The sequence below is a fragment of the Vidua macroura genome, chromosome 1, assembly GCF_024509145.1.
Source record: "Vidua macroura isolate BioBank_ID:100142 chromosome 1, ASM2450914v1, whole genome shotgun sequence".
NCBI lineage: Eukaryota > Metazoa > Chordata > Aves > Passeriformes > Viduidae > Vidua > Vidua macroura.
Genome location: NC_071571.1, coordinates 125,563,584 through 125,590,147, shown reverse-complemented (window position 1 = coordinate 125,590,147; position 26,564 = coordinate 125,563,584). Strand labels below are relative to the sequence as shown.

General features: G+C 40.0%; 1 protein-coding gene across 3 annotated transcripts in view; it reads left to right on the top strand.

Annotated features, from left to right (window-relative positions):
* The window catches only part of ZNF704 (zinc finger protein 704), a 101,648-nt gene that overhangs the window by 51,216 nt on the left and 23,868 nt on the right, over nt 1–26,564 (top strand). For 2 of the 3 annotated variants that reach the window (XM_053970681.1, XM_053970661.1), the window contains exons 3-7: nt 11,017–11,120; nt 15,238–15,470; nt 19,014–19,114; nt 21,386–21,647; nt 26,305–26,409. In XM_053970681.1, coding sequence (XP_053826656.1) covers nt 11,017–11,120; nt 15,238–15,470; nt 19,014–19,114; nt 21,386–21,647; nt 26,305–26,409 — 805 coding nt within the window. The remainder of the gene's footprint in view (nt 1–11,016; nt 11,121–15,237; nt 15,471–19,013; nt 19,115–21,385; nt 21,648–26,304; nt 26,410–26,564) is intronic. The other variant, XM_053970671.1, reaches the window with a different exon arrangement.

Sequence of the window (26,564 nt, the reverse complement as noted above, 5' to 3'; positions counted from 1 at the left end):
ATGTTAAAAGCATCTTGGAAAAGCATTCAGATCAAGGGTACTTATAAATATTCCTGACACCTCCCTTCAGTTTTATTCCATCTAAAGTGACCATCTTGTTTGCGTACAATGCTTTATCAAAAATAAGTTTCATAGGACTTCTTCATCCATGTTTATTTTCGTATCTCCAGATCATTTATGAAGCTCTGCCTTTATTTCACTCTAAATGTAAATATGTATTTAGGTTATTTTCTATAATTGTATTACAGATCATAGGTAAATTGCTTGGAAAAAAATGACTGGGAAGGCAATAATTTGCAGACTAGTTTTGTCCAAATCTCCTACCATCCCAGGAAAACCATATGTGGTAATTGCTGCCTCCAGTTTTTTCTGCATCCTCTACCGCTTTGGAAGGTGTTTCGTGTATTGCACGTTATTGAATATCAGCCTTCCTCTGGTCTCAAATTGTGTGTTGTCCACCCTCTGCTTGACTATGCAGCCTTTAATTGTTGATGATTTGGTATTTTTGTGTTGCAGTTGTCTCAGTTACAGGGTCAGATTCTAACTTAAGGTCCAATTTGTTCCACCAGAATTGTTGCATGTGTTTTGAAAACATAACCAACGTAGCTCTGAGCAACCTGGTCTGGTTAAAGATGTCCCTGCCCATGGCAATGGTGCTGGAACTAGATGATCTTTAGGGTCCCTTTCAACCCAGGCCATTCTATGATAAACTTTTTGTTTGGTTGGTTGGTTTGATTTTTGGTTTTGTTTTTCTTTGACATCACTCTCTAAAAGGGCAATGTTCCCTCAAAAGAGGGAATCAAAGGTGAGAAACCAGAGCTCAGAAATTTTGTGAGGGACTAAGTGACTTCCCAGTAGCTTTAAAGAGAAACCACTGTGTATCCAGAATTGTCACGAATCATCACTCATACTACTGGTTTTTGGGTGCTACAACTGTTTATAAGTGAATAAGTCTACTTTAAATGGTGGTGGTGGGGTAAAAGGTGAAATGCTTATTTAATTTCAGGTAGATCTGAAGGTCTGATATAGATACTATAATGTCACATAGTTTAAGTGAACTGTGGGATCCTGCTTGATGGCCTTAGTGCAGTGTAATGCAAAGTAGTGGTGCACGGTACTGTTTTTCCTGCCATGACAAACGTTTTCAGTTCATGCTATTACAGCAAGAATGATCATTCCCATCTGCAGTGTCACCAGATCTGTGTGTGAAACATCCCTTTTCACATTGGGACTCATACCAGTGGTATAGTTTAAAAGCAAAGCTCTAGGTCTAGTATTGGGGTTTTTAACTCTCATTTTTTGGGATGCTACATGAATGAAAAAAAAAAATTCTGACTAATCTGTTACCACTTCTTCTTGCAAACATTTATCAGTTAGAAAATTGTATCCTAGGACAACATCCTGAGTTGGGAAATACAGAACAATTTTAATTGTTTACAGACTCAGGAGGGGCCTTGTACATGAGATTATTTTAAACTCATCTTCAGTGGGGTTGTTAAGGAGGAGCATCTTCAGTGCAGCAGTTAGTATTGAGTGGTGAAGAAATATATGTGGTCATGGAGTCTAATACTTGCTATCAGTGAACACTGGCTGCTGTCTAGAATAGATAGTCTAGATGGCCCATACTTCCTCATTTTCTTGTTGCTATTACTCTGCTGTACATAAATACATAGATTTTGGTGCAGTTATTCCTACCTGGGATTTCTTTGACAGTCACATGCACATGCTGTACAGTGTACATGCTCTTTGAAAGCCCTGACTTCTCCACACACCAGCTGTGCAGATGGCTTGCTCAGCCACAGAAAGCTGGCAACCATAGTGATGCATTAACATGGATGTGTAGGTAGTGTCAGGCACCTTTGGCTCATGCCTGATAGGTCCTACTCTGCCCAGAAGATTCAGTGGCATTTCCTTACTGTCCATTTATCTACTCAAATCTTGTTGTTTTGTAGTGTCTGTTCTCATATCCATCATTTTTAACATATCTCTAGTTCTTACCTGTTCAGCAAAAGTTTAACTCATGGGTTGAGGAGATGAGGTTCTAAGAGGTTGTATTTGACTCCTTTGGAAGAAATTGTTTTGGACCTTTGAAAAGTTTGAAGAATTGTTTAAAAAGCAAGAAGAAAGGTGGATGTTTGATTTAATGTATTCCTTCTTCTGTGTTGATTAGGCTTGGAGATTATCTGGTGGTGATACTTCACAGTTCAAAATGTTCAGTTGAAATTTCAAGTGCTAAGGAAACAACAGAAACCTCTCATCTGTAATTGTGAGATTTTTTTTTTAAAAAGCAACCATCTGAAAGTCCTAGTGGTAAACCCAAAACAAGTTTATATGGTGTAGACTGTGTACAAGATGATGATGCTTACCGCACAATGTATTTTTAATGTGGTGGGATTTATTCAGTCTGTAATCTAGTACTCTCTTTCCTAAAACAGGACTCAGGTCTTCTTTAGCTCTTCAACATTGCCAGTGTGTTGTCAGAACATCAGCTTGTCTCTTGAGTCATCATGGCATAAAATTGATGAAGGCAGTTTCTTGACACTGGAATAGCCTCAGGGGCTTCACTTTGTATCGCTCGTGTGCAATTCAGAGGAACTGTGGGTTGCTACAAGGTACATCATTCACATCTCTGGCTGAGACATTTTCATTCTGAAACTTCATCACATCTCAGCATTAGGTTATATCCTGAATTGTGGCTTGATAAACATGGAAGGAGCTTGATGTAAATGAATGCTGAAGTTCCTGGATATGCTCACATCAAAAAGGCAATTGATAGGAGGTGATGTCATAACAAATAAAGGAATGATGAACGTGAAGCTTCTGCTCTCCATGTCTGGTAGCTTGAAAACAACAGAACTGTCACAGAAGTAACTAAATCAAATCTGCTACAAGGTACTGTTTGTCTCCTGAATAACGTAACTAGATTTCTCTGCTCCCTGCCCTGGAATGTGACTGAAGCCCAGGCATGAGGACAATGTATGGAGGAGGGAGAAAAGAGTATAGCTGATAAAAGAAGAGCCATAACTGATGGAAGAGATACTGAAATATCTAGAATGTTCTCTTTTTTTGTTCTAGAATGTGCTTTTTTAATCTGGTCACAGAGTGTAAGGAAATTTGTAGATCATGGGAATAGGATGATACATCAGTTGTGGGAATGTCCCTATTGCATCTTCCTTTGACACAGTCCGTGCTGGCTGCAGAGTACTGCAAGTGGTCTGTAGAGTCCCACATATAAAGTAAGAGAGTTTGTGTGTTATTGGTATTTGTACTATGCACCCTACTGCTGTACCTGAAAACTATCTGGAAGTGCTGCTATCTCAATAATGATCTTTGCCGAGAAGATGAAAACCAAGAAAGGAAAAGCATTAAAATCTGGCCTGTAATTAGCCTAGCTGTAAAGATAAATGTCAGTTATGTATGTTACTATATTTAGAAGGAAACATTTTTATCACCTGTTCAAAACAAAAAAGTTCATTAGCACCAAATAATTCCAACTTCATTAATTGTAAACGAGTGATGAAGAGAACAGCAGTGGGGTTCTACTGTTCCTTACAGGTGACTGAGCTATCCTTGTGAGTCAAATCATAGATTTCAACAGGAACAGGAAAATAACAGTGCTCTTGTAGACGATGTTGACACAACCATGTTAACAACACCTGGAGCAGCTTTGCTCATGATGGAAGTGACAAGAGATGAACACAGACTTGTAGGATGGTCAGGGAAATGGAAAGAGAACCCATCTGAGAGTTGTACCTGGATGCTCTGCATGAATGTGTGCATAGACAAAACAGCTTTGAATTAGCTCTCACAGGTACTGTAGTCCATGTAGCCCTGCAGAACTGGCCCAAGGACAGGAGATGAAGGGAAGTCGGGACTGGAGACGGCAAGATGAGCTCTGTGCCTTCCCTGTTCTGAAGCAGGTTTCTGGTGGATGGAGAAGGACAGAAATACAGCCAATTGTGATGTGGACTATAGTGTGTATCTCCTGAATGCTTGCAATAGCAAAGAAACCCCTGGAAGGTAGTTTATGGTCCTGTGACCATTTGGCTTGTGCATGCCATAGAAACAATGGCTTAATGGTTCCATTCTTTGGGATATACAATCTCACTTTGGCAGGAAACAGAGGATCTTCTCAGAGGTGTTTCTTGCCTGGAGTCTCCACATCTCTCTCAGCAGTACTGGCAGCTTTGGCCAGCATTGTCCACAGTCAGTGGCTTTTTATTTACAATTCTCTTTGCTTCTTGCTTGGAAAAAAAATTATTTCCAAATAATTGGAAAGCACAGAAAGAATGACATGTAAATATTAACAATAAACAGAAACTGACCCTTGGGACATTTTTGAGACTGGCTTGATTTCAGGAAAGTGTTCACATTAGTAAAAGAACAACTTGCCTGTGCCCTTTGATTTGGTGAGATGAGGACTTGCAGGTTTTATCAAGTGTTTCATCAGTGTATATTTTATTAGAAAAAAAAATTATACTTTTAATGTGTGGCAGAAAACAAGTTAAATATTATTTTAAACTTGACTTACAGCAAATGTTAAGAGACAAGTTGTGCTAGGCAAATTACCCATGTATGTGCATTAGGACTGTATATATGCAGTAATACTATAAAACATATTTTGGGAATATTACACATTCAAACAGTATAGGAATCACGCTGTTTGCAATAGGTAGGGGGGGAAGAAGGAAAAGCAAAATATTTTTGATCTTGCGTTTTCTCTTACTTTAGGAAAGACAAAGTTCCTGTAACATCTGCTGTGAGGATATCTCCAGCTAATAATTCTTCTCAAAAATTAAGATTTATGGACTACTTGTTTTGTTTCTTTTCCATCTTTTTTCATGTTCAGCGTGGTAATTTGTATTGCATTGAGCAAGTGGTCCAGCCCTTTTCCCTGAGGAAAGCATCAGAAGTGTGAAGTTTTCTTTCTGTAAACAGTACCCTGTCAAAGCGATCTCATTTTTGAGTGGGGATGTACCTGTGAACAAACTAGAACAGTAGCATAAGGCACAGGCAGGAAAGGGATGGAACATGAATATTTTGGATAAATTTGGAATAACTGGTCTGTTACTTCAGGGCACTATTGAGGTTTGGTTTGCAGACAGAATTATTTGTTGCATCAGGAAGTGGCCTTTAAAGTAGAAAAAACGGAACAGAAAATCTTCCCCAAAAATCCTCAAGATTTGTGGATCACCATAAGGGATAACCTCTCTCTGCAGGGTTCTGTTGTTCCTTTCTTAATTTAATTTTTGCTTTGCACTTATAATCTATCAAGAGATTACCCTTTATTTGATTGCTCTGTTTTGAGGCAGGCAATTTCTGTGTCATACTTCTACTTTGGCTTCAGTCATTGCCCCAAGGCAATTCACCAGATAAGTTTTCCTGATAGATTGCAGCTGTTTGAAAAGTAAAAATTATTCATAGGATCAATCTTTTCAATATATAGAATAAATTGTTCCTGTAAACTGCAGCTTATCTCCTAGTGTGGAATTTGGCTTGCCTCACTGTTCCTGTTTATACAGAGCATTTAAAACTGGAGATCATATCACCAGCCAATAATGAGAGCAGTGGTTTACCACCCGTCCTCTCCTTTCTCACTCCCAGCACACTGTTTCCCATATTTTGTATATCAGACAGCAAGATCTAGAAGTTCAATCCTGTTTCCATATGGATAGGTTTGAAATTTCAGTTATCTTTAAGGAAGTCAGACAATCTGCTCAAAAAGCATTAATAAAAAGGTTTCTATAAAAAAGGCATTTTCCATCTGTTTTGCAAAACTTAAGCAAACTTTTCTGGGGAACCTTAAGGAGCAAAGCAGCTATTCCTGCCACTGGACTGCAGAGGGGGCAGCAGGAGCAGAGCATGTCCATAGGATATATTTGTATCAGAAATCACAGAATTTGACATCCTTTTTATTGCTGGTGCAGCTCTGACAGCACTCATGGAAAAGTCTGGTGTGGTGATAGCCTCCATGGCAGCCTGGGTATCATCACTGGATTGTACCTCCACAGGGAGGAGAGGGGACTGGGAAAGGAGCTCCAGGTGCTCCTGGAGACACACCTAGCCTGGAAGCCATCTAGCTTGAGGAGGTGGCTGGAGCAGCAGAGGGAGAGACAAGGGAGAGCCCTGTGTTTGGGAGAGTACATCCAGTACAGCCAAGCTTTGGAACCAAGTACTGCAATTTCTTGGATATCTACATCTACAAAATGGTTGTAAAAATGAATGGATTTTCTTCTGTCAAGTTTCAGTGGTTTTAGTGAAAATGGAGACCTTAGAGAAATAGGTGTTTGTAAAAACAGGCCTCTTCTTTGTGGATCAGTGCTAGATGCAAGTTCAGATAAAACACTTTGAGAAACCTGCCTGTGTTAGCACTTTCTCTTCAGTTTTGTTAAACTGTATTTTCTACTCCAGGATGCTGAGAACCACTCTGTGAATGTCTCCCATCTCTTAGGACTGATAGGCAGGGACTGTATTGCCATTACAGTCAAAATAGAAAGTCAATGTCTCAGTTACTGTGGACTCTGTCTGGTGCTCTCAGGCTCTAACACACCAGCCAGACTTCCAAAGGCCCTTTGAATAACTGAATCACAAAATCTGTTACCTTGGCCAGGAGGAGGTGGAGAACTTTGAGGTGGTCTTTGATGCATTTTTCTTTTTTCTTCCTTGAGAAGTTCAGGTATATATGTTTTTAAGAAGAAAAGTTCCTATATTTGTATTTTCATCTGAATTAATTCTAGTCACTGTCAGAATAAAAAAAAAATTGCTTGTGTGTAACAAGGACAGCAAAAACAAAGGTCCTTCATTCTGCATATGAATTAGTCTGCAAATATAAAGTTAGCGTGGAAAATGTTAATTTTATGTTTGACCACAATGAGCAAAGGCAGAAATCCCTAACTTCTAATTAATGCATTATTATTGTATCTCTCTTTTAAATATCAAACATCAGTTCTCTTTTTAAATGTGTAAATAGTAACACTCTCAATGTTCTGAGATATATCATTCTAGTACTCTGCTGATTTAATTTAATATTTGGAAATATTTTCCTTTGCCTTTTGCTTTATTGTGAAAGTTATGGCTTTTACTAAAAATGCTGAGGACCTTGGTTTGTATGGATCATTTTCTCTGTAATTTTTGGTTTTGTGTTTGGCAAATGAGTAATTTTTAATCTCCGTAATCAGCAACCAAACAGGAGAGCAAGAAGAAAGATAATTTATCTGTACTGTCAGTATTTTAAATTCTTACATGGTAAACAAGTATTATGGTAAATGCAAAGTATTGTATGGACTAAGATTCGGAACACTTGCATAGCCTCGGACTTGTCATGGACCCTCTTTTTCTCATCTATTGGAGCTTAAATGCAGCCTTTCCTTGTAGAGAGCTTTGACTGGGGAAACTGTGATGGTTGGTTAACAGTGATAAATTATTATCAAAAAAAGCAATAAATTCATCAGCAAAATCAAGGAAAGTATTGATCAGAAGTAAGTGTAGTAACCAAGCCTGATTGGCCTTGACTGTTAAAGAAAAGGACACTTTTAATTGCCAGGCTGGCTAGATCAGTGTGTTGCAGGGATCCATGAAACCACTCTCCCTGCTGAGGAAGCAGGGAAACATGAAGCATTGAGACCTCGGGTGGTGGTAAAAGGTCTACCTCCAAGGACCTGTAACTTCTACTGCTAATATCTCAGCTGATTCATTGTAATTTGGCTATTTCATGTGTTTAGATTTACAAACACTTGGAAGGAAAGGATCCAAAACTGCTTAGTTCTCAAATGCAGACTGGGCTGACACAAATCCATCCATCCAGAAATTGGGAGATGGAATGTAGAGACTGGGATGTAAGGTTAGAGAAAAGAATAAATCTTCACAGTTCATGTAGTAGATGATCTTAAAACTGATTTAAATTTCATTACACCTAATAACAGTAACATCAGGGCTTATGATTTCAGTCCACAGAAAATTGCCTTAGCAAATGGTGAGATAAATGTTTTGGGAGCAATTGATGTATAACAAACAAGTTATTCTCTCCTCTGAGTCCAAATAGTGTTGAACAGCTGTGTGCAGGTTCAGCTTTCCAGTAGACAAAGCTGGAAAATACTAGGGAAGTCTTAAGGCATCAACTCATATGTGATGCTGACTAAATGCAGATGGCTTTAGTGGTTGCTGTCTTCAGTTTTATGCCTTGCCTGTATCACAAAGGCGGCTGCTGCTGCTGCAGTACTGTCTGAGTGATATATGAAATATGTGTGTTTACATTTATGAGCCAAACTGTAAAAATGGAGCAGAGTCACATAAGCCAACACTTGTAGCTGCTAAAATTCTTGTGGCTGGGAAGTATGAGTGGAGTGTTCTTGTTTGCTGGATGCAGTAGAGGAGCAGTAAATAGTAAAAATTACTGTCATTCAAAATGGGCAGAGAGAAAGTCCAAAGTTCATTTTATTTGGTCTGTTATCCTGTTAAATTGGATCAGGAAGAAAAAAAGATTCCAGTAATTGCAAGAGTGTGGTTTAGCATGTCTAGAAATGGCAAGGATTCTCATGAGTATTCCTATTCTTTGCCTGGTTGTGAAAACTTTCACCTTAAGCACAGATGCCAGTGCTGACAATTTTGAGACATTGTTAAATTATTTGGAGCAAGGGCTAGATTTTCAGAACAGCAGTGCTTATCATTGTAGAGGAGAGAAAAAAAAATCAAAATAACTAGAAGAAGTTAGTTATAAACTGCTTGGGGAAACTTTGTGATTAGCTTTGGGTTGAGACTCTTGACATACTGACACCAACTTGGCAGACACGTGCAACAACTGCTGTAGTGAGATTTTGCAGTTCTGGAGAGGCCTGGATGGGAACGTGTTAGTCCTGTTGCCACACAGACAGAAGAGCCTTGTTGGAAGGCTGATTGCGAACACTAGGGATCAGTTTCTCCATCTTATCAGGAACTTTTGCTCATTTTGTCCTCGTATGTTGCAGAAATGCAGATAGTAATGGTTCATTCACAGCTGGGTAGTGACAGGGACAGTTGGTGTAGTCTGGCAGGAATGGGCTACAGAGCAGGTGAAGCCTTCTCAGAAACTAGATTTTCATATTGGGATATTAGGTAATTGGAAAATCATCTGGCAGTGTTGAGAAAGTGTAGCATCTCCATGTCAACCGCAAGGAAGGGTCTTCTGAGCCCCAAGGAATTTGGCATTCTGAGTGAAACACTCCTTTGCAGGCACAAGGAGCTAATGGGTGACAGATTAAGAATTCAACTGATTATAGCAGCCATCCAAGACCTTTCCAGTACGTGATCATGACCATATGGCTGCTATGCTCTTTGCAGAAGCCTTGGCTGGAGGAAAGATATAATCAGAATGCAGCAGGAACCATCATCAGTGTTTCAGTTCCAGGCACTGATGTGTTGCAAAAGACAGTTGTGAGAGTTAAGCTGTTGTGCAGCATGGGAGAGTGTTCATCAGCATCTGTGTGGGTCCTTGTATCAGCCAGAAAGCAGCTGTGAACCATTTCATGGGCAAGTTCAAGGTTTTCTCACTAAAATATCAAGAGCCTTTGACTGTAGTATAGTTTCCAGTTAATGAACCTTCCACCTGATGTGTGAGATAGGATTCCAGAAACGGGAGTGCACCCAGCACATCCTGTTCCTCTTGGTGACTCACTGACCAACAGTTGATGGGAAACAGCAGGTAGCTGACCGCTTCTTATCTTGGGCTTTAAATTAGACTCAACCTGATCTCTTCAGGAGAGCTCCTGACAAGGCACAGAGATATCTCCAGAGACCCAGAAAGCAGAATACGGTGGGGGGGAAGTGTCCTTTTGTAAGAACTAAATTAACTTGATCTCTAGGAATTGAGAAGGTGATTTTGGATGATCAGTCATATGTTTGAAAGGAAACATTTTCAAAAAATTGTCTGTTTTGATTCCACCCACAAGGCGGAAATCCCACAAGGATTTCCAGCCCACAAGGATGGAAAGCAAAAGTCTGCTAAACGTAGTGGGTTTGGTAGTTTTATTTTGGTGCATTGACTCTTCAGAAATTTTGCATTTTGAGAGAGTTACTCTTGGGTAGAAAAGACAGAATATCATTTTTACAGACAAAAAATAATATTTCCTTCATTGCCTAAAAAAATCCCCATGACTCCTTGAACAATGGATCACTGAATCCTGGTTCCTGGTGGCATTCGCCATTGTCCAAATCTTCTCTTCCTTTCCCTGGAAAGCTGGCTACTCTCCTTTCCCTTATTACCCCTTCTCCATGTCCTCTCCTCTGACTTTCACAGGTCCCCAGCAAGACCTGGCTGAGGCAGCAATGGGCCCCTGTGCCATCATGCTGGTTCAGGCACCCATCACACCTGCAAAACAACCTCCTCTCCCTCTCTCCCTTTCTCTCCCTTACACTCCTACCCCTCCTGCACCATTTTTATGCCAGTTTCCTAATTACTTAAAATATTTGGGTTTTAATATGATCAGGAAAAATTTAGGATCAATCTTTTGGAGAGAGTGTGGGAATGTTAATAGTGTTAAGCAGAAGCAATGAACTCACATCCCTTTGTTCCAGTTCACGGTTTTTCTTTACCCTAGAGACTAATGTATGTTGTTAATGTTGCTGGTAATCTCACCCAATTTTGCATCTCTGTCTTCATCCAAGAAAACCACCTTAAGAACACACTTAGCTCTAAGAATATGAATAGCTAAAAATTCTGAAAAATAAAAAAGGAACAAAGTCAAAGTTATAGAGAGTCACAGTAATCCTGAAAATTTTATACAAAGATATATTCTCTTTTCCCACTTCTTTTCCTATTTACACTGAGTTAATTTGCTTAAAGAAGCCTCTTGGTATGCTCAGGTTGCCAGAAGACCAATGCTTGGAGAACTCTGTGCAGCGGCTTGTTTTTGTTACTGTGCTGTGCTGGCTTAGGATTTGGGCTGGTATTAAAAAAAAAAAAAAAAAAAAAAAAAAAACTGACACTAAAAAAAGTTAAACATTTGTTGATGTGTTTCCCGCCTCCCACTCACTGTATTTCAGGAAATCTTTGGAAGAGCTGGACATGGATAAAGTAACAGCAGCCATGGTACTCACCAGTTTGTCCACCAGCCCTTTGGTCCGCAGCCCTCCTGTCCGACCCAACGGTAAGCCTTTGGAGCCAGGGGCTGCGGGAAGGGGTGCCAGGGCCCTTTATCGGGGGGTTTGTTTCCAGGAGTTGTGGCCATGGTGGAGAACAAATGGTGAGTATCTTCTGGTATGTTCGGGATCATACTGAGCTCTGCTCCAACCTAGTCAAAGTCTTTGGTGCAGCACTGGCAGAAATGAAAAGAAACATTTTCTTTAACTGTAGAGCAGATCTAGTTTATGAAATGGGAGATGCCCATTCCATAAATGGGATATGAGAACTTCAAAAAGTCTCTTGACATCACTGAAACACTTAATTTTTCATAGAGTTTGTTTGCACTTGCACACATACAGTCCTAGAATATTGTAAAATGGTTAGGATTGGGAAAGACCTCTAAGATCACCAAGTCCAACCATTAACCTGGCACCACCACCATGTTCACCTCTAAACCATGGCCTGAGTGCCATATCCAGGAAACATGATAGCAGTTGTTCTTGTCATCCACTCCATGGAAATGAGATCAGATTTTACCCAAAGCCACAATAAGGCAAAGCACTTCCAGATCACAGCCCTTGGCTGAGAGGCCGTGCAGTAGCAATCTACACAGCAAGCAGTCTGCTTCTCTCTGCACCTCCAGTTCCTGTGCTGTGTGTAACTCTCTGCTGGTCTTCCATCAAATCCATAATCCGTTTAAAGACTACTTCATTCATGGTATAGCAGAAGACACAATATAAAGTTTCAGGTAATGAAGAGATCAATTATGAAATATAATTGATCTATGCAAGATTGACTAGAGTTACAATAATTTTTTAGGAATGTTTTATTTTAAGGAATGATTTAAATTAGGACACCCTGTTTAGGGTACCTCAGCACTGTTTGTATGACTGACTTTTCTTACTTATAACTGCTAAAAAAACCCTTAGATGCTCTCCTACTGTCAGTAATTGGAAGATTGAGAAATACTTGCTTTTCTTCATAGAAACAGGCATGATCCACTGTATGATGTTCTTAAAGGAATTCATAGCAAATGTCAATGCTGTGGTTTTTCCATTTATTTTCAGAAAATGTTAGTTTTATCCATTTAGTTGGAATTCTGGCCATGAACAGTCATGGCCTTTGTTCATGTGCTTTCCAGTGTTAAAAGCCAGAAGTGTTTATTGGAGTGCCACTGCTCTGAGGAGCCCTGGGAAACCTCAGGCAGTGACATCCCTGGTGACTGTCACACCTCAGGACAGGATGTTGCTAGCCCCTGGGAAAGGCCAGCAAAAGGGTAAAAGCACACCTGCTCTCCAGCTGCTCAGCTCACAGACAAAACCACATGAAGATGGATCTGTGCTTGATGTGGCAGGCAGGGATTTGGTGTGGCCAAGGAATACACATGTTCCCTGCTGCCTCCCTGTCCCGGGGAGCTGCTCTGCTGTGGGTGAAGCAGTATCTGCCACCTTAGACAGTCTGAGCAAGTGACACTTGTCAGGAGCAGCAGTGCACATTAGCTGCAGCTGTCAATTGGAAAGATCTTCCAAACAAGCTCTTTTGAATTGCTAATAGGCAAATGGTGGCTGTTTAATTGCCTTTGATATTTCTCAGCATAGTCTGAGTGCTCTTTGATAGTTCTTTATATAGCTTGTCTGCTTGTTTCCCAAAATATGGGAAGACTAGCCTGAAAATGTAATTCACATGTTTTCAATAGTCACAGACAAGATTTTGAAGCTGGTTTTGGGCACCATCTCCCTGAATATCTTAGTTTTGCCTTAGTCAAGACTTAGTAAAGACTTGAATAGAAGTATAAAGACTTGATAATTTAAAGCTTATTTGGTGTTGCAAGGCTAGGCTCTGATCCTAGTAATACAAGCAACAAATGTATTAGAGATTAGTTTTTTCTACATACTTTTCCAAAAAGGGCAATAAGTAGCAGTATAATTAAAGGACCATTTGCTAAAATAAATGGAATTTTGCCTAGGAGTAAAAAAAATAGCATTAGTGTTAATATTAAAGTCAGTTCCATGCTGGAATTCCTGGGAATGATCACCCATGTAAACTGGATCAGGGTTTGGCCCTTGTTTCTCTGCAGTTGAATAATATTTGGTCTGGTTCTCTTTCACGCAACTCCAGCAATGTGAAAAGAGCCCCAAAATAAGAGTAAGTTGCATTTATTTATATATTGAACTTCTTTACATTGACAGATTTGTTAGTATGAATGAGAACCAGTGTTTGGTTTTTTCCTGTTGTCAACCTCATTCAGTCTTTCCATGCTACTTAAAAAATGTTCTTGATTTACATCTCTTTCTCAGCAAGGTGAGGAGAAGCTGTACACACTGAGATTACAAATACCACCATAACTGTTTCAGAAAGTAGTAATTGAAAGAGTGTTCCTTTGTTTTTCTGAAGACATGGAAATTTTAAGCTATGCTAGGGTCACAAGTTGATACTAGATGTAATTTTTGGCTTTGGCATAAGACTGAAGTACCAAATATTTAAAAGAAACAAAACCCACCTTCATTTCAGTCACATGAAGGTTGTAATCATGAGACAAAACATGACATTTTCATATGTTAACTTCAGAACTACCAGAATGTGTATGTTTGTCCTTTTCCAAAGAGGAATTGGGCAGGGTGGAGGGAGAGGATCAAATCCATTTATGCTGTGTGGTCCTGATCAGTAAATCAGTACTGCTGTAGCAGCTGCCTTCTCAAGGGGGCACTGCGTTCTGTTTTTTTGAGCAGCTGATGTTGGTCATTAAGGATTTTGTCCAAAACCAACTGAATTAGGAGAAAAAAAAAAAACAAAAAATCACTGGTTTAGGGGTAAGCTTTTGATAGCTCACTTTCTTGCCAATATCATTAGTTAAATTTATCTGTAAGAAATTCAGAAGGAAAGAAGGAGTGACTTCTGCAGATCTTTTAAAGACAGGCACTGGCTTGAAAGGACTTGTCTCACACTTAAATACTGTTTCATGAACAGATAAGATATTATTTGCTTGCCAGCTCCAAAGTCAGGTGTTGCACAATACTCAGGCACCTACAGTGTCTTTAGGAAAAGCTTCCAGTGCCTGAGTTAGGGAGAAGCCGCACCTAAACCTTTCCTGCGCATTTGCCCAAGCCCTGTGAGACCCTGAGGGCCCTGCAGAGCCGCCTGTGCCTGCACCCTGGATGTGCTCGGGCCATGCCTCCACTGAGCTGGTGCATACTCCTCTGCTGCCAGAGCCCTTTAGGGACTGGCAGGAGTGACATGCCAGTGTCTAAAGCCTGAGGACTTCTGCATGTGAAGCATGGCTCAAGCTGTGCCTCAGACTGCACAGCAGTGCTGTTCCTCCCACCCATGGTGCTGCAGAGTGTAAGCTGTTAGTTCAGGTGTCTTCTTAGCATGTAATGGATGGGGAACTGTGGCACTGAGGAGGAAGTTCCTCCAGCGAGTAGGTGTGGAGGTGATCCAGTGTCTGTGTGTTCCACTTCTGAAACAAGATGCCTGTGCACCTGTATATCCCAAGGGATACATATCACCTCATGGAGAGATTCAGATTAGGCAGAGGCGGGTGTATTGAGAGATTGTAAGAACACAGAGTGTAACTATGGTTTCCTTTGGTGTTTTAGTACTGGGAAGATGGTCATGTTTTTGTGGATCTGCTCAGTGTTTTGGGGCTCAGAGTGTGTGTCCCCTTCCCAGGGGATCTCCTGTTGGCCATCTGGTGGCTTGGAGCTTGCTTTGGTGCTGCACCAGAGTCATGTGTTCCCATTGAAAGTTGAGGATGTATTTAGAATCATAGAATTGTTTGGGTTTGCAGGGACCTTTAAGGGTCAATTTAAATGTTTTCCTTAAATCATGCATGCAATATATGACCGTTCATTGCTGTTTATGCTTCAGAACAGGTTGTCTTTTCAAATGCAACATTTCTTTTTAGAAAAATACTTTGCTGCTTTTGTTTGTTTGTTTTAAATTAAGTAAAAATCAAGTGTGGAATATGTAATTTGTGTGCAGTGGGTTAGATATAGTTGTCCTCTCTTACATCCAATGCTTTCATATTTCTTTACTGAATGTGCAGTTAATTACCTACATGGCATCTAAACCTTAGAAAAAAGAGCTCCTTAACCCTCTCACAATGATACTGTTGTAATAATAGCATTTGTTGTTCCTGACAGAATCCCTGAATGGATCTTGGAAAGAAGGAGGATTTGTGCCTTCTAGTACCAGCAGCAGCGGATACTGGAGCTGGAACGCTCCCAGTGACCAGTCCAACCCATCCACCCCATCTCCACCTCTGTCAGCTGATAGCTTCAAAGCTTTTCGGACACCTTCCCAGCCAGATGATGGTATTGATGAAGGTGAAACAAGCAACCTTCTGTTCGATGAACCCATTCCTAGGAAGAGAAAGGTTAGCCTCATGTTAAATTCCATCACCACGGGTAGATAGGATGTTGGTAGGCTTACTTTGTTGTGAGAAAGGAACAGGTCACCCAAATGCCTCTGCTTGTGTATCCTTCCTTGGCATCCATTTAACATAGGGACTTCGCCTAGTCACTGTGTCTCATTCAGCGTGGTCACCTCCTGCACACACATGCTGCCATCAGCACCACATATTTCCTGCCAGATGGTGAGGTGTTATAAAGCCTCCTGCTCAGAAAACACTAGAGGGATTTCCAGAAGGTGTTGCCTCTGGCCATTCAAGGGTTTTCTGTCCTACTTTGACAAATTCTCTGTGTGCAGGATGCAACAGGCAGCCTTTACATGTCATCACAAACTGACTATGGCCTTAATATTCCTTGTTCCCTGAAAGTGCTGTTTATCTGACAGCATGTCAGATACCTTAATACTGTGAAGGTTTCTCTGCACAAACATATGGAGTGAAAATGGAGAGAGAGAGCTCAAACCCAATGGCTTTTGATATAGTATTAGCATTAGCCAAATTTATCCTCAGTTGGAGTGCAAAAGCAGGCTAAATAAAACATGACATTAAAAAAAAAAGGTCCAAAACTAACCCCAAAAAAGCACCGTTGCTAGCCAGCAAGTTTCTCTGGAAGAAAAAGAAAACAAAGAGATGGCACTAGTCCAAGTTCCCTTCCCTTCCAACACAACAGGACAGATTTTACATAGCAAGATGTAAAAGGACTTTTTGTAAGTAGTAAAAACAGAGAATTTATTCCCTTAGTGAATTTGTTTCTGGCTCAGTCTGAGGCAGTCAATTGCTTCATCACCAGCAGGAAGAAGTTTTAATGATTGTTTTAACCTGTTCAGATTTATCCTCTTGCTCCAGAAGCTGCTTATTTGCTGACCCATGCAGTTGTTCCCTTGTTCATGGGAAAGGGGTGAAAATGTCTGTGCATCTTGCTAAGAAGGAAAAAAGTATTTTGGAGGACACCTTTGTTATAATAAATTAGAAGTTGGAGCTGAGTGTTGCACTAAACAGAGATACAATTTGGGGGCGTGTGGGACAGGAGGAGTAGGAGTGCAGAAGTGTCCTGGTTAGCCTTTTACTTCTCAGTTAACCTTCATCTTATTAGCACCACTCTTACTGCTCAGCTGTGATGAGACAGATGGGTTTGCAGCTGCCATCTTTATTGTTTTCTAAGTTGTTTTCAAATATTTCTATTTATGTACCCACTATAGGTCTATTACACTATCTCCTCTGGTTCTCAGGGATTTTGCTTTGTATGGCAAATGTTTTATCTAAATAAACAGTAACATTCCATGCCAAACTTGCTTTTATAAATTAACTTGCTTTCCTGCAGTTTGTTTTTTTTTCTGTATTCTGGCTCCAGCATGGTACTTGATCTGAGTACAAGTTAGCATCTTTAGAAGCTGAAACAAAAATGTTCAGGTTATTCATTCTTCAGGGCTGAAAAAGTCAGAAGGCGTAAAGCTGGAAATAGAGTGATTGGTAACCTTACTATTTGCTTAAAAGTTTCCTCTAAGGTAGTTATTCCTCACCAAACCATTTATGTTCTATTATTTTCTTAAATAAAACCTTAAACCTGAATAGGTAATTTTGGAAAGGGAATGGAAGAAATGTAAGCATGTTCTTTATTTCTACTGAGTGAGCTTTCACTTGATGATGTTAAAAGTGCATGGGTTTTGCAAACTCCTACCGGTGACAATAAATCCAAAACCACAGTGGAGCTAGGAGACTGATTTTACCATCAAACTGGGGATGGATGTTAAACCATTCTGTGCTCATAAAGATGCATATGGTGTTTATGATGTCATATTGGAATTCTTAGGATGTCAGTTATAAACATGGCCTTCATCTTGTTGACATAGTTGGTGGTTGGTTGTGTGGTTTTGAGCTGATAATAGTATTTAGTATTATATTATGGAAGTAAGAAAAGTATGAATCAGAATTGCTAGATAGATTATATTTAATTTGAGAAAAGAAAGAGTTCTGTATGTGTTTGACTGATAGTTGTGTTATCAAATAAAAAGTAGGCAATTTATGTCCAGTTTATTCCTAACAGAAGTTTTTCATACAACCAGTATGATCAGGTACTTCAAATCTCAAAGCCCGAAGCATTCATACTTCAAACAGGAGATATTAGACTGCAAGAAACTATGAGAACATGCTGCTGCAATCAACTTGTATTTTAAAAACCCCATCTGCTGAGATTCTTTTTTAAGTTATATTCTAATCATCATTTTGTAGCAAATGCTAAAACCATCTACTGGCATGCAGTTCCAAAGGGTCCAAATTGAAGAAAGCACCAAGTCAGCTTTCATTCAAGGCACAGTGAAATGTACTTAACCCTAAGGATGTACTTTTCCCCCCTCCTTTTTTTTAAAATTGAGTTTTATATTAATATATTAATTTAATCTTACATGTAACTAAAATTATAGAACAAAAATACATCATTTTGATGCTCTTCCTCATGTTAATAATGTGTTCTGTAATAATAGAGAAAATTATTTTTAAGAATTACAAGCTATTTAGAATTCTTTTTTTATTTAAACTGTACAAAATCAGTTTCATTTTGGGGTAAAATTAGCTTTTAAATATCTCTAGAGTTTGTAACATCTGTGTTGTTTTAAGACTACTTTTCTCCAGAGTCTTCAAAATGTTGAAGATTGGCCTTGTAATAGCCTTGTTGGCTGTGCTCTAAATCAATGATAACTCCATGGGGATCAATGAAGTTATATTAAAGAATATAAAAAGAGTATTTAAATGAGATCATACCTGTATTTTTAAAATATTGAACACAGACTGATAACTTCCCATTCTCTTTTCTGAGTAAGGTCCACAGCAGCTTCTGAGTGAAACAAAAGCAGCTTGTGCCAGCTCATGGCAAATATGGACATAACAGAAGCTATGTTTTTCTGGCACAATATTTTTTGTGCTGCAAATATCATGAGCAGAAACATTCATAAGAGCTTGCTTTGGAAAGACCTTAATTTAAGAAGATGCCTTGGATGAAGTAAGGTTTTTTGAAAGAAGTGTAGGGTTTTTTGAAAGAAGTGTAGGAAGGTTTTATATCATATACCTCCCTTAGTGAAGGAACTGAAACTTAAAAATGGAAAAGTGTTGCCAATGAACATAGAGAGGTAAAGTTTGTCGCAAGCTGCTCGTGCAGCTTTTCACTGGATTCTCTTGAATTCAGTAGGGTGACACATTTGACAAGAGACTATTAGGTCATTACAAATTTGGAGTCAAAGGCTCTGAATCTTCACAGTCTTCTTTTTAACTGTTTATCTGGTAGTGTGGGGTTTTTTCTACCTTCATAGAATTACAGAGTCACAGAAATTTTCAGCCCTTAACCCAGCACTGCCAAGTCCAGCACTAAACCATGTCCCCAGGCAGCACATCTACAAGTCCTTTAAATACCTCCAGGATTGGTGACTCAGCCATTTCCCTGGGCAACCTGTTCCAATGCTTGACAACCCTTTCAGGGAAGAAATTTTTCCTAATATCCTTACAACTTCCAATTTTCAGAACTCCATGAAGGTGATGTTCAAATGCCTGTGGAAGAACTGTGGGAAGGTACTGAGCACAGCTGCAGGGATTCAGAAGCACATACGGACCATTCACCTTGGGTAAGAGAGCAGTCTTTTTGGGTCTAAAGGATTTGGTATAGAAGAGGAGCAATTGCCCTTAGCTGGAGACATGAACTGGATTGTCCTTGGCTTCTCTGTCTCACATCCCTCTGTTTCTGAGGAAATTGTGGAATAGTGCATCAAGGTGAATGAGCACTTATTCCAACAGCAAGGCACTTTATTTCCTGAAATTCTGTCAGCTTTGCTAGAAGGTCAAATAGAGCTCGAGGTTACACTGCACCTCCCTGCCAGCTACACAGCTCAGTGCCATTACATCATATGTGCTGTGTGCACATCATGTCTGGGATGACATTCTGTGGTAGACAGGTTCAGGGTCTTGCATGAATACTTTCCAGCTTTGTATCCCATCAGGTCAGCTGCTTGTGCCAATTCTGAGTTGAATTAATGCAAAAAAAAAAAAAAAATTAATGCAAAAAACCCCACCAAAACCCACAAACCACATAAGAAACCTAAAAGCAAAAGGAAACTGATATGCACGTTGTCATGGTTTAAAGTACCACAAAGCTGTTCACTCCTATCCCCTTCCTTCCCTGGAATAATCAAAGGAATAAAGAGTAAACCTCATGGGTTCAGACAAGAATGGTTTAATGGCTTAAGCAAAATAAAACACTGATGATAATAATAACAGTAATACTGGTGACTCTAATACTTAAAAGGAATAGGGAGAGAGAGAGAGAGAAACTAAACTGAAGAGAAATGAGTGATGCACAGTACAGTTTCTCACCGCCTGCTGACCAGCACCTCCCAGCTAGCTCCCTCCAGTGTATTTACTGAACATGATATCCTGTGCTATAGGCTGTTGTCCTGGCTGTGCTTCCTCCCAGCGTCTGGTGCCCCTGTTCACTGGCAGAGCATGGGAAACAGCATCAACTAGAACATCAGTGTGTTATCAGCACTCTTCTCATCCTAAATCCAAAAGACATCTCTGTGCCAGCTACTTGGAAGAAAATTAACTCCAGCCCAGACAAAACAAGGACACACATGTATGTTACTTGGGCTAGAAGCAAAAGCAAATTAATATTTTAGGAGACAAATTTGTTTCAGAGATTTAGTTTGCAACTGAACTCTCCAGTGCAATTCACTGAGTGATGTGCCTGTCTCATTTATAATTACAGTTGGGACTCACAATCTTCATCTGTTAGGTGAAAATACATCTCTCTATAGGTCTATGTTGCCCACAGCTTAAAAATTAAAGCCACCACAAGAAAGATCTGGAGCTCAGGATGGTCTAAGAGAGGTCAGCAATTACCGTTGGGCTCAAGAGTAAGGCTGTGGGAAACAGAGAAAATCTCTCTCAAAATGCAGTTAGGAATGTTGATTTGTGCTTTATGTTATATCGGAACATGTGGTGTCAGAGAGGCGGAAATAAACAGCAAAACCTTTCTGGAATTTGCTGGAGCTAGAAACTTTTCTGGAAAGAGTAATTTTGGTGAATGACTGGCTACATTCTGATGAATGGTACTTCTGGTAGAGCCTTTCAAACCTGTGGGATGTATGTTCTCTCAACAAATTCTGGTTTGGACTTCAAGATAACATGTAGTCTACTGGGAGCTACTGCTTTGACTGGGTTGCTTCACTCTTAGCACTTGTACTCAAATGCACATCAGATAAAACTTTAAGGCAATTAAACCTCCTACATGCCCTCCTTCAATAAGTCTGCCTCTGGAGAGCAGGACCAGAAAGTCCTGGCCGTGCAAGCCAGCCCATATGAGTGCTTTCTCTGTGTCTTGAGTGAGTTGCATGGTGAGACTGTTTTCTAGCAAATTCTTCTGTTATGTCACAGAAAATTACAGTGAATGTCAGCCATAAGTATCTTTGGTATAATTAAGTAACTTCTGATAAGATTGCATATTGTTTGCTGTAACATGAGTGAAATATATCTTGCCTGTGTCTATTATCTTTGCTGTGACTTTCAAAGACAGAGTGCACTGAGGTTCTTGTTAACTTTACAATGGTTACAAATGAGAAGCTGATACTTGATCTCAGGGAGTCAAAACATCTACTCCAAGGTGAAAGAATTGGTCAAGAATAACACAGAGCGGGGAAAAAAGTAATTCCTACTTTCTTTCCCTGAAAATTAGATGATTTTCCTCTTCCCCTACATGCAGTCAGAATGCAGATAAAGTAGGAAGGTTTGAAACTGCAAATATTAATTGACAATATGAATATATTCACTCATGCATCTAGAACTTTAAATTTACCTCAGGGTTCTTGCTTTCAATCAATTCTTACTTCTTTCTCTTGATACAGACGTGTAGGAGAGTCTGACTACAGTGATGGAGAGGAGGATTTTTACTATACAGAAATCAGGCTCAACACGGACTCAGTAGCTGATGGCTTAAGCAGTCTTTCCCCAGTCTCTCCATCTTTAGCATCTCCTCCTTCCTTTCCCACCCAAGACGCAATCCGTCCTGAAACATCCTGTGCCAAAACCGAGACTAAAGTGATGACACCTCTGAGCCGCTCAGCTCCTACCAACCTCTACCTCGTACACACGGACCATGCTTACCAGGTAACACCAGTGGTATGAGCTCCAGTCATTACACTAATCTCACTAATGTGTAAAGGAATGGCACATCACAATGTGTGGATTTTAACAGGCTGAAAGCTTTTCAGAGCAGTCAAAGGCATTTTTTTATTTAAACTGAGATGTATTCTTCTGAGCTCATTGTTTGTTTATGTGCCCGCCACAGCCAGTGGATTTTGGGGTGCTGTTTATCCAGCCATAGGTGCATACTTGAGGTTGAGAAGAGTTGATCAGTGTATCCCACTGCCTACATCAGTTCAATTTTCACTGAGTGTAAGGAGAACCCAAGGTGTGATGTGCTCAGATGGGGTTTCCTGCATTGTAAAAATTCCCATCCAGTCAGCTGAATCCCTCCCAGAGTCTTCATTTCAGCTTTGTTTTCATTGAACAAATACAAGCTCTACTTGAAGTGTCAACAAGTACTCAAAGGATGCCAGGAACAATTCATTTCCTCTTTTTCTACAGTGTGAGATGTCAGTTTTAGTTGTGAAGTAGAGCAGGAAGAATGAAAAAGCAAATATGGTATCTTCCTATTTTTGGAGGTGATGTATTTTCAAATGGCAAAAACTGCTGTCCTAAAACATTCCAGCTAAGTTTCAACAGAAAGCATTAATTATAAAACTGCACTAAAGCCTGACATGTTTTGGTCTGGATACTGTATGATAAAAGAGGAATAGAGGCTTTGAAGTAGTGTGGTCCATGACCTGCGTATGCACTGGAGAGCTGAACTCTGTTAAATTTATCAGATTCAATAGTTATCATATGTGCAGATAAAACTTTTGCGGTGTGTTTGGACCTCACCTACTAAAAGGTCAGAGGGAGCTATAGGGAATTCACAGGCTTGTTTTAGACTTTTGTGCATGTTGAAAAGCGTGGGTGGAAGCGTGGCATCGCGGGTAGAAGCTGCATCAGGTAGCATGCCAAGCTGGGGAATGATGAAACCAGCTAGGAGAAAGACTTGCTTCTCAGTATAGCTTAAGCTTTGCCTCAGAGAGTGAAGCAACAAGTCTAGGCTAATGACAAGTTTTGCTTCATTTGGGATTTGCATGACAGCCTGCCCTGCTGTTTGGAGACCCACTCAACCCTTTTTTACAAGCAGCCTCTGAGTAAAGCACTTGGCTAAGGAAATCCTAATTCAAGTATTTAAAGTCCTTGAATTGGATTTTAATTGATGTATTCCATGACACAAGACTACAAGTGCCTGAGGCCCATGGGCTTTTCAGGTTGCTGTGGTTTCAGTGCTTAATTTCATCAGTGAGGAGTGACACAGTCCACACTGTTCACAGCTTGCTAATTGGAAGCAGGAGGCAGGGTCCCTGCTCAAGCATTCAGGCTGTCCTGGCAAAGGAGGCAGTTTCTGTAGAGAAGGTCAATGGCATCCTCTACCAAGGTCCCTTCAGCCCTGAAAGAAGGGCCAGGAAGCAGGGTGGAGATTCAGATCTCATCTGCCAGAGGAGAAAGTGGAGATTACTTCATTGGGAGCAGCTCAAGGAACTTGCATCAGGGAGGCTGAATATTGTTCATCACAGAATTCCTGTTAAAAAAAAAAAGGGAAAAATACAGAACTGAAAGTTCAGTCACAAGAATCCTAAAGAGATCTGTTAATTGCCATTTCCTCTATGACTGGAAAATATCAAATAGACTACTTGTAGTGAGAAATATAGGAGGAAACTGAGTAAAGTCCTGATGCTCTTCCCTGACCCCATCCTACAGGTGAGGAATGATTTAGAAGAATAATTGAAGAAATTCTGGCATGTACAGCAGTTAAGGCAAACTGCACTGGGGGAGCCCCAGAGAAAGATGATGCTAGAACAATACAGGAAGCAAAAGAATAAATCCCTCTGGATTCAAGGAGAGCATCTGATCTTAAAACATATACGCAGTATTTGTTAAGCAAGAGGTTAAATTTAGTGTAGGAAAAGGAGCTGGAAAGTCACAGATAACAGTGAGTTATTTTGAAAGGGCCTTTGAATGTCATTAGTGGAGTTAAATGAAAAGCTGTTCTTGGCCCTGATCTCACTTTCATCAAATCATTTTGGTAATACACAAATACTATAATAAACTTTACTGATAACAAATTTGGGAGGTATCAGCAGTAAGGGCTGATCAGGCTTACGTGACTGGGTGTTCTTAAAAATAAGATTTTGGATCCTTAAAAATAAGGTTTTGGATGCAGTTTGGATGTCAGAACATGCAAAGTCCTGCATCTAAGGAACTAATGAGATTCTTCTGCAATAAACCAGGATAGTTGGAAAATTATGTAAGAAGGATACCTATGTTCATTAATCAAGCACAGAATGACTGTGAGCCAACAACAACAGAGCCATGAAAGGGGGAAAAATAGTTGTCAGCTCTCTTGGATAAGAAATACCGAGGAGAGAGAGGGGTTTTTAATGCCATTATACTAGACCACTATATAAATTCTGCTGAAATCCTGAGTTAGAGTTCTGGTCAGCCAAATTTGATGTAATGGGCTCCAACTAGAAAAAGTAGAAAGAGGGCAGAGAGGACATGGGCAGCCTCTCCACCGTTGGGACTGATACCTCAGGCAAAGCAAGGGACGAGAAAAAGATGGAATTGCTGCCTGGGAAGAAAGTGAAAGGACAAGCATGAGAGGGGAAGAGGATGAGCACGGGCTATTTCAGATATAAGGGTAATGTTGGCACAAATAAATACAAATTATTCATAATTTATTTTGATTGGCAATTAGATGGAGGTCTCTAAGCAAATTAAAGTTGGGTATAGAAATTCTTCAGTTGGTTGTAATGTGGTTGCTTACCTTATGGAAGAGATTGACTAAAATGTTAGCCTGAAAAAGCAGACTGTGCTTGATGAGCAAAGATGCACATCTGGGAAACAAGTGAACAAGGTGATTGACTATATAAGTCTGATCATGTCTGAGGTAGATATTTAGGCACTGAGAAAAAGAAATTGAGCACTGTGGTATTTTAAGCAACTGCATCAGTTTTAAGCTTCGTGTTTCTTTACAAAACTATTGCCTGTACCTATTAACTTTAACTACAGAGGAGCTACAGACGGGCTCTTTCAGCACCTAGGATATCCCTTCTAGGTCTTATTCAAATACCTGAGGAAGTTGCTGTGCTGACCCTGGGTTTGAGCTGCCATCCTTGTGGGATGCTGAGCAGAGGCAGTGCTGCCTCACTGCTTATCCAGCTCTCTCCTGTTCTTTCTGTCTGGAGCTCTGTGGTCATTCACTCCTTCGCATTTGAACAAGGTTATGATGAAGAACTACTGGTACCATCTGAAGTTGAAGAACTACTGGTACCATATGAAGTTGCCAAATTGTTATTGACACCTTTCAGAGAGGTTTTTATATTTTATGGAGCACAGTGGATGTTGGCTCTGCATGTCTGTGTAGATTTTCTTGGAGCTGTCAGCAGCTTGGCAGCCCACAGAGCATCACTGTCATATACAGAGGCATCTGGTGGTCTCACCTTCCTTTTCCTGGAAAGGCTGTAGGGGATTGCTTCAGCCCTTGTTTACTTGTAAGATAATCTTTAATGAGGACTATCAGGTTGTAGTTTGTCATCACTCCTCTCTGCCTGGTGGCGCAAGGAAGCACTCTCTTCCTGAACCAGTAAGAAAATTTCAGCAGCCCCAAACATAAACACTGCTTAAATGAGTGAGTGTATTGTGTTACTGTCACATACCATCAACTGAAAGGCAGAAGTGAAAACTCATTTTAGCAAAATCTTTGTAAGTTTAAACAAAGGAGAGGGTTTTTTTGTGGTGACAGCTTGAAATTCAAGGGTCAAAGTGAGCCTTCGTTCATGCTGGCTGCTCATGCTCCTTCTAGGCAGGGTAGCTACACAGCTGTGAATTTCCTGATTCTGAAAATTAAATGGGATTAAAAAAGAGGCAGGGAAGAATTCATGGAAATTCATAACCCAGTGAGAAAACCAAAGGAAAGGCATGTAATGAAAAATGCTCAATAGTCTAAGCTCAGGTTATCGCCCTTATACCCCAGGGCAGCACTGGGTATTACAGCCTGGATGGGAAGAACATAGGAGTTCAATGAGCCCAAATACTTGCTTCAGTTTAGTGTTTCAAGAGCTGCTTTTTGAATCCAAAGGATGATTTACAGCTCCTTGTTCTTAATAGGAAAAACTGTTTTAATTGGGATGACTCTAAACATTTTTCTGATAAATGAGAAATGGCCAACACTTACTGTTAATCACTTCCATCCAAGAAGCCTTGCTATCCACACTAAAATTGTGTAAAACAACTGCCATGAGTTTAAGTATGGCCTTGTTTATCACTGTGGAACAGGTGATCATCTGGTTTTGCTTCTTGCTGGCATTATTTTAATTATTTTATGTGACATGTGATTTTGTCTGGTTTTTTAACAGATCTAACTCTTAAAAGTTTTCTATGGATTCTTTTGAGAGCAATCATCTTTCTTTAAACAAGGTTCAGGAACAGTGGTATATATATATATAGCTCTGTCCCTTCCTTACTAGCTTATCCATGATTATCCCTCTCACAAGGGTAAAATGCTTGTCACCATGGAGTTTTTTTATGCCTTGGAAAATCTCTCACATATTTACCATTTCAAGGAATGAAAGATCCTTTGGAAGAGGAATGGTTCTTCTTGCTAGAATAATACTTTCTCTTCACACAGGCCACTCCTCCGGTGAACATTCCAGGGTCAGCAAAATTCACTCCCAATGGCAGTAGCTTTAGCATCTCTTGGCAGTCGCCTCCAGTTACCTTCACCGGCATTCCAGTAAGTGCACATCAAAAAAGGAAAGAAGGGGAGAAAAAAATTTTTTTAAAGCTTTTTGCTTTGTTTCACAGTGTGTAATTATGGAAGTAAATGTGACATAGCAGATACCAAAAGGAAACAAATTAAACATGTGCCTGAATTTGCTAGCATGGCTG